General features: G+C 49.7%; 1 protein-coding gene across 1 annotated transcript; it reads right to left on the minus strand.

Annotated features, from left to right (window-relative positions):
- Positions 1-363: 363 nt before the first annotated feature.
- On the minus strand, positions 364-8,404 carry RNF25 (ring finger protein 25). Its single transcript, XM_024564262.3, has 10 exons — positions 8,283-8,404; positions 4,152-4,226; positions 3,797-3,899; positions 3,622-3,689; positions 3,455-3,524; positions 2,226-2,297; positions 1,992-2,129; positions 1,551-1,643; positions 1,130-1,264; positions 364-928 (listed from the first exon to the last, which is right to left on the minus strand). Exons 1-10 carry the CDS (start codon positions 8,321-8,323, stop codon positions 383-385), a joined length of 1,341 nt encoding a protein of 446 aa, XP_024420030.1. The 5' UTR covers positions 8,324-8,404; the 3' UTR covers positions 364-382.
- Positions 8,405-8,420: the final 16 nt, after the last annotated feature.

Genomic DNA, 8,420 nt, shown 5'->3' on the forward strand with positions numbered 1-8,420 from the left:
CACAGTCCTCCACCCAGAAGCATTCGGGGGGTGGGGGAACGGTGTGTGGAATCTACATACACATAACGTGGCCATATATACGCAATGGGTTACAGGGCAGGATGGTTCCTACAGATTCCCCTTAAATACTGGCGGCCACTGGTTTCCCCTGAAGCCCACTACACTAGCGGAGATGTCAGACCCCTCTTTTCCTAGATCCCAATCTCATGACAGATCTCAGGACAAAGTTGGGGCTACTCTGCCACACTCCAGGCTTGCAAGGAATTTAGAAAGACAGCCATACTTCACAGGCTTGACGCTATTGAGCAAAGAAAGCCAAACAAGTCCAAATCTCTTTATTGCCCCCCTCCTACCCCCATTCCCCTCTCCCCCCACAGTACTGCTAGGAACCATCCTCGGATTCCAGGCTGAAGGGTTCCCTTCGAGTACCAGCAGGGTAGGCTCCCCGACCCCGACGCAGGCGTGGGTAGGAAGAACCTGGTGTCCGACTTTTGGGGCGCCCCCAGCGAGCACAGTCCCCAGTCCGGCGGGGTGGGGGACCTTCAACCCCTTGGTTATGTGGTTCTTCTGGTTTTAGGTCCATGGGCTCCTTGGAGGGCCTCTCAGGAGGTGGTACTTCCTGAGTGTCATTGGTGCCTTTGGGGGCACTGTACTCCCCTCCCTTTAAGTGCCTCCGTTCAGGCTGTCTCCAGGGGCCTCGACTGGCCCGGGGGCGACCTAGGATAGCTTTCTGGGTCTCGCCCAACCTTTGCTGATTTGGCCCAGTCCCTGGAATCTTCTCACACGTGTATTGGGAGGCCATAGGCAGAGGAGTTGACTGAGGGGGTTGGGCAGTTGATGAAGTGGACAGTTCTGTGGCAAGGGCACTGGGTGGTTGGGATCCTCTGGAGGCATCTACCGCTGACTCAGGTTCCAAAGGGGCAGGAGGCTAGAAAGAAGTGAGCAGATGCAGTGAAGGAGATTCAGCTGCTCAAAGCAGGGAACTATGGCCTCTTGCCCACTAAATGAACCAACCACCATCAGCCTATTACCTCCCTGGGTAGAACAAACTCACCCTTGGGACAAGGCAGAGGGGTGCTGGTAGGAAGGTTGGTGTCATTAGGGAAGGAGTGGGAAACCCTTTCCTCACCTGCTGGAGGCTGATAAAATACCGGTTACGCTCAGCCTCAAGGTCAATGATGCCCCCCCTCTCCTGCTGCCTCTGGTAGAGCCGCTTGAGCTCTTCTTGCTGGCGCAAGCTCTCTGCATTGGGTTGGTACAGCTCCTGGAGGGAAGGGAGCAGATTGGCGGGGAGGAAAGAACAAACTGAAGGTAGACCCAAGTCCCTGCTTTTCCAAGACTGCCTCAGGAGATCTGCACAAAGTTCTTGGCTTCATCCCTCAGATTTGGGCTCCTCAATGAAGCCTTGGGCTCCCCGTGGGGACTGTGGCTTTGCAGAGGTCCCGGGATGGGCCCAAATGCAGATCCCATTCAAGGCAAACGAGATGCCATTTCTCCCTCCTTGGAGAATACCATTATTCTTGGCTCAGGTTAGAGGGGAGTTCCCTTACCATGGGCTGCTGGGGTTCAGGGGCTGCTTTCAGTGAGGCAAGATCATACACGAGGGGCTCTCTGCAAACTGGACACTGCACACCGACTGCTTTCTAAAAAGAGGAGAAAAATCACACCACTGCTTCATGGCCCAGGGTGATCGCCAGCTGCCCAACCCAGCCAGCCAGCCTAATCTGCTGAGGCATGGGATGGAGGGGCACAGGAATGCCTGTCCAGCAGTGAGGCGGGACAGAGAAGGGCTGCCTAGCTAGGAAGTCTGGAACCCTCTGAAACTGTCCGGTGTGATTACATGTACACAAGGATGCTTCTTCTAGGTAAGTGAGTGTTCATTAATCTCAAAGGTATCTTTGACTGTAGACGGTTAAGAGCCTCTGGAGCGGAGGGAGAGGAAAGGTGGGGAGGTGGCGGTGTCAAATGTGAGCAGGGGCTAGCGGGCTGACCTGTTTGGTTGCAGCATGCTGCCGTTCCTCTTCCTGTCCTTGAGCCTGCAGCTCGTGCTCCATGTGCTGGATGTACCGAGCAAGACAGTGGCAGTGGAAGTAGTGGTAACAGGGTGTTTTGGTAAAGGCTTCATGCTCCTACAGGGAGCACAGATGTGGGGCACTGCGTCAAAGCTCTCTCACGAGCCCTCCACTCCCCATCCCAAGCAGACCCCAAGCCCTACAGAGACCCACCTGGAAACCATAGAGGCAGATGACGCACTGGCCATGAGGGATGTTGTTATCTGTGAGAATTTCCTTCCCTTTCTGAGAGGAGAGAAGACACTGTTCAAACAGGGAGGCGGAGGCAAGACCTGTGAACAAAACCTGTCTACTATTCCCAGAGTGGCTGGACTGTCTCCCACCAGGCCAGTCATGTTCATGCATTTCTGTCTTGATGATGCTCCCTCTGCTTGGAATTAGTCCTGCTCTTAAGTCCCCACTCCTACCCCCAAATCTGCCTGGCTCAAAATCCAATTTAACTGTTTTCACTCATTTAGTCACCTTTAATACCTCTTGTGGATGAAAAGAATATACGTTAGAGAGAAAAAAGTGTTCTTTTAAAACCTGTCCTCTGGGAGGCCATTCTTGGTTAACTGCCTTTGAATGTCACTGCCCCAGTGAGTCTGTTCTGGAGTAGACTTTCAGAAAGAAGGTCAAGGCATGGGCAAGCTGAAGGAACAGAGAATTCAGGCTGCATAAAGTTGGGCTATCAAATAAACATGAACTTGCACTGTTATTTTAACAGCTAACACTCCGGAATTCCACAAAGTTCAAAACTACGTGGCGGAGGCCTGACTCAGGAGTGCGACAGTGGCCTCGGCGCGCTCTCTCTGACACCAGGCCACTCTCCTTTATTTTCTAAATGTTCCTCCAAGAAACTCAAAGTAGATGAAACCAGACTGTACTTAATGATGTGTTTTTTAACCTCAAACTGCAAAAATGGTCTGTGAATATTAACTTGTAGTTCTAGGTGTGGCTTCACGGAGGTTGTTTCCTTCACTGGGCTAGAAGCTCAGTACAGGACCACGACTCGTCCCAGTCAGCTCTAATGGCAGACTAGCCTGCAAATGTTCACTTATGGCGAACACCCTCAAGGGATCCGTGTCTTGCTACTTTCAGTTGCCAGTGCCAAGAGAACAAGGAAGCACTCAAACTGAAGCAAGCAAAATGCAAGTTAAAGAGGAAAAGTAATTTTCTAACAAGATGCTGGAATAGGCAACCTGGCAAGGCTACAGAACTGCCTATCTTTTGGGGAGATTTTTTCAAACAGAAGAGTCTCATCTTTCCGGATTTAGACCTTACCCTAAACGAGGACTAAGTAAATACAGATATATTCATGATTCTAGGTCCATGGCCTCCCTTGAAAGAAACTGCTCTAGCTTGATGGGAAGGACATCTCCCAGGGCTAGAACACCTCTTACCTCGATGAGTTCATAGAGCATGGCAGTACCCAGCCCAGCCGTGGCCACTTGGCTCAGTGCCTGTGAGATCCTGGAGGAAGAAGGCAAACCAAACATTAGGCCTGCCCCGTTCCCTCCCTACACTGAACTGTATCTTGAGTTTTCCCTGCACTGACCAGTCCACTTACTTGTGGATTTGTTCATCTGAGAGTCCTCGGGGGTTACGGATAGAGATCTGTGGCACCTCATTGGGATACTAGTAGGACAAAACCACAAGTTACCACTAAATCACTCCACCCAGGACCTGTCCCCTTCCTCCCTGGTCCCATTCCACCCTTTGGTGCCGTAAGATAGGGGCCTCACCTTTGCTGGGACATGAAGCACCAGAGTGAAGCACACATACTGCGAGTCCTGGTCTTCTGCAGTGGCAGGGTACAGGGTGATATAGACCTCCCACGGTGAAGATCTGCAGGTGGATGAAGTGGAGATGGGGGATGTGATTGGGCTGGGGCTGGAGGGTTGGGGTGGGTGGGGGTGAGATGGTAAAATGGACAGAGGAGTAAGCACTGGGATGGCTCTTTTTTGGGGGGGAGGGGGGTGGAATAAAAGGAAGTCTTTATCTACAAGAGAGAAACATCTCTGAATCAAGGCTCACAGATCCTGCATGGAATCCTCTCATTCCCAAGGGACTCATGACCACCTCTAGTTGAATACATACCTGCCATTTCCTTTAACCACCTGTAGTTCATCCAGATAGATAGATTCTAACACCTCAATTTCAGAGGGAAGCACCCTAGAGAGACAGAGTTTTAGAGGTCATTTCCGCCAACAGGTGAGGAAACAACCCCAGGAAGGTGAGATGACTAGCCCCAATCTCAAGGCTTAACAGAGTACAGAACTCTCTTCAGAGGAGTCTGGTTTCCTGACTCCCTGCTTAAGTCTCGTTGCTCTATGGATTATTCCTTAGCGGCCATCTCTCTGACCAAGAAATGTGATGTCCACTGATTAACATCAAGGTTACCAATGCCATTCTTGGCTACCCCTGCACTATTGTTCACGTGGATCCCAGTACCTACATACACTGCTAATACCAGTCACCTTAAAGCTTCTCAAAGGACGTACCAACCTGAACACACCCAGGTAGTACAGAAGCTGTGTTGTAGTGCAAGAGCCATCAGCCTCAGAGTTGGTACCAGTCACTTAGCAGTGACATGGCCTGAGTAGTTACTTATGTCTGTAAGCCTGAGTTACCCTGTGTCACATGCACAGCTAACACCACCTCCTCCCTAAGGTTACAGTGAAGATGAAGGGGATTTGTTTATGTAAGGTACCTAAGAGCATCTTGACTAGAGTAGCTAGTCTATGTCCTCTTTTTCCTATTCATATATACCCTTCTTCCTTAAAAGGAAGAAAGAATGCAGTTAGTATCCGATGTATTTATTATCCTGTTGTATAGCTGATCTACGTAAACCTGTCTGGATCAGGATCCAGCGGTCCTAATGTACATCACAGGACACACATTTTCAGTCACAGAAACAGCAGTTGTAATGACAGTGAGGATGAGTGACTGGCTTAACTCCACAGCTCCGCCCAGGTAATACATGGAAGGATTCCTGCTTGGTTTGCTTTTTTTTTTTTAAATAATATATTTATTGATTATGCTATTACAGTTGTCCCACTTTCCCCCCTTCACTCCATCCTGCCCACCCCGTCCCTCCCACATTCCCCCCTATAATAGATTCATGTCCATGGGTCATACATATAAGTTCTTTGGCTTCTACATTTCCTACACTATTCCTACCCTCCCCCTGTCTATTTTCTACCTACCATTTATGCTACTTATTCTCTGTACCTTTCTCCCCTCTCTCTCCCCCTCCCACTCCCCTGTTGATAACCCTCCATGTGATCTCCATTTCTGTGGTTCTGTTCCTGTTTTAGTTGTTTGCTCAGTTTGCTTTTGTTTTTGTTTTAGGTGTGGTTGTTAATAACTGTGAGTTTGCTGTCATTTTACTGTTCCTATTTTTGATCTTCTTTTTCTTAGATAAGTCCCTTTAACATTTCCTATAATAAGGTCTTGTTGATGATGAACTTCTTTAACTTGACCTGATCTGAGAAGCACTTTACCTGCCCTTCCATTCTAAATGACAGCTTTGCTGGATACAGTAATCTTGGATGTAGGTCTTTGCCTTTCATGACTTCAAATACTTCTTTCCAGCCCCTTCTTGCCTGTAAGGTCTCTTTTGAGAAATCAGCTGACAGTCTTATGGGAACTCCTTTGTAGGTAACTGTGTCCTTTTCTCTTGCTGCTTCTAAGATTCTCTCCTTCTGTTTCATCTTGGCTAATGTAATTATGATGTGCCTTGGTGTGTTCCTCCTTGGGTCCAGCTTCTTTGGGACTCTCTGAACTTCCTGGACTTCCTGGAAGTCTCTTTCCTTTGCCAGACTGGGGAAGTTCTCCTTCATTATTTGTTCAAATAAGTTTTCCATTTTTTGTTCTTCCTTTGTTCCTTCTGACACCCCTATAATTTGGATGTTGGAGTGTTTGAAGATGTCCTGGAGGTTCCTAAGCCTCTCCTCATTTTTTTGAATTCTTGTTTTTCTTTCTTTTCTGGTTGGATGTTTCTTCCTTCTGGTCCACACTGTTGATTTGAGTCCCAGTTTCCTTCCCATCACTATTGGTTCCCTGTACATTTTCCTTTGTTTCTCTTAGCATAGCCTTCATTTTTTCATCTGATTTGCAACCAAATTCAACCAATTCTGTGAGTTTCCTGATTCCCAGTGTTTTGAACTGTGCATCTGATAGGTTGGCTATCTCTTGGTTGCTTAGTTGTATTTTTTCTGGAGCTTTGATCTGTTCTTTCATTTGGGCCATTTTTTTTTTTTTTTGTCTTGGTGCACCTGTTGGTAAAGGGGTGGCGCCTTAGGTGTTCACCAGGACAGGGTAATGCTGGCCACTGTGCTGTGACGCTGTGGGGGAGGGGCCAAGAGGGAGCAATGGCCTCCGCTCCACTCTGCCGGATTTCCGTCACTCCCTCCACTACCCACAATCAAATTGGGTCCTTCTGGTGCTGATTCCCAAGTGGGTGGGCTTGTGTATGCTCTATGCCCCTGTGAGTCTCTCCAACGAACTCTCCTGTGAGGCTGAGAGTTTCTCCCACTGCCTCCTCAACCCTCATGGTGTTTTCAATCAGAGGTTTGAGGCTTTATTTCCCCACGCTGGAGCCCTGGGTTGGGTGGTCTGTTTTGCTCCTCCACCGTTCCTCCTGGTTTATCTGTGTGCGAATGTGGGGCCGTAGGGTCTGCCAGCCACCCCCCTGTGGGGTCTGTCAGCTGCAGCCTGGCTTGTCCCATTCCACAATCCGCCACCTCGCTGGGTCCGCCAGTCGTCGCCTTGTGGCTGTGAGTCCTCTCCGCCCAGATGCCCATCTCCGCCCCTCCTACCAGTCTGGATGAATGTTTCTTCTTTATCTCCTTGGTTGTTGGACTTCCACACAGTTCGATTTTCTGTCAGTTCTGGTTGTTTTTTGTAAATTGTTGTTGTCCTTCTTTTGGTTGTGCGAGGAGGCACAGTGTGTCTACCTACGCCTCCATCTTGTCTGGAAGTCCCGGTTTGCTTTCTTATAGGTGTATCATTCCCTCTTCACCAAGATCAGCGCTGCCTTTAGCATGACCTATGTATTAGTGGTTGTCAAAACTTTTCTTTAAGTCTCTGAGCACTACAGGCTAGCTGTGTAATCACTGCCGCCCTCTCCATGGGTCACAGTATCTCCTCAAACCCTAACATTCCCCTGAACAGGCTGAAAACCATGCGTCTAGATGGTCTCAGTAAAGGCTAGCACTGGCGGGGCTTCCTGGTTCAAGGAAACTCAAGAGGCCCTTCAATACTTCACCCAGCTTAGGTGCACCTTGGGCCTTGATGTGAGGTATGGGATGGGACGGTGGTAAGTTGGTGACAAAAAAAAAAAAAAAAAAAAAAAAGGGATGGGGGAAGAGATTGTAGAATATCTTAGAACCAAGGATACAAGATTTGGAATCAGACATTCTGGACTCCCAGTCATAACTAGGTACGTAACCATTTTACCTGCCAGGCTTCATCTAGTCTTGTCAGATGCCCACATCCCAGAGTCATTAATGAGGAGGCCGATGCATGTTCCAAATCCATCCTGACCCTCTCAACTATTCTGTGAGGTAGATGCCACACCCACTTTTTCAAAGCAGAGGACACTGACTCATGGAAGGTGGGTAGCCTGGTCGGCACCACACAGCTAATAAAATGTGGAGTGAACCCACACTTATCCTTTTCCCAAATCCCAGGGTCCTGCCAGTTTCTGGTCTCTTGTTAGTATTGCTTGAGACAAGGATTAAGAGCTTTGTGTGAAGTGTAAGGCTTGGCTTATCAGACAATAGTCCCCAGGGCTGTCAGGGAGGGAGAATGCTGAAGAAAGCCTCAGTAGAAATAGGCTGATCCAAGGGGAAAGGGGGGGGGGTGCTGGAGGACACGGGCTTGGAGAGGTTAAAAAGGAGGGGGGCGATCTGATGAGCAGACATCCCTCTGGACCCTGAGCAAATCCACTTCAGTAAGACAATGGGATGGGACGAGGCCGGAGGAGAGGGGAATAGAACTGGGTAAGGTGCGGCTCCACTCGGCTGGGGCAGCGCAGGCTTAGATTAGCGTCCCTCCACCCACCCGCTCCCCAGTCCTGAAGCTCACTCAGAGAAAGATGTCAGCATCTCTGCCATCCCTCTTCCCTCGCTCCGCCCCGCATGCCCGCCATACGGACCGTCCGCGGCCGCAGCTAGTCCCCGGACCGGATCCAGGCGGTCAGCCAAAGCCCATGCCCCAAGTTACCAGTCCTCCTCCCCTGCAGCTGCCGACGAAGACGTCGCCATGTCCTCCCCGGCCCACAGCCGGAACCGGAAATACCCTCGGAGTAATCGGAGGCGGAAAGTTAAGGGGATGGTGGCAGTGGCTTGCGGCTGTTTCTAG

Source organism: Desmodus rotundus, chromosome 2 (assembly GCF_022682495.2).
Source record: "Desmodus rotundus isolate HL8 chromosome 2, HLdesRot8A.1, whole genome shotgun sequence".
NCBI lineage: Eukaryota > Metazoa > Chordata > Mammalia > Chiroptera > Phyllostomidae > Desmodus > Desmodus rotundus.

Excerpts from the sequence above, each read along its gene's own strand:
- RNF25 (XM_024564262.3), bottom strand. The coding sequence starts at position 8,323 with ATGGCGACGTCTTCGTCGGCAGCTGCAGGGGAGGAGGACTG. Across the intron at positions 3,900-4,151 it reads GTGGTTAAAGGAAATGGCAG|ATCTTCACCGTGGGAGGTCT; the intron begins GTATGTATTCAA and ends ATCCACCTGCAG. Across the intron at positions 2,298-3,454 it reads TGCTCTATGAACTCATCGAG|AAAGGGAAGGAAATTCTCAC; the intron begins GTAAGAGGTGTT and ends CTCTCCTCTCAG.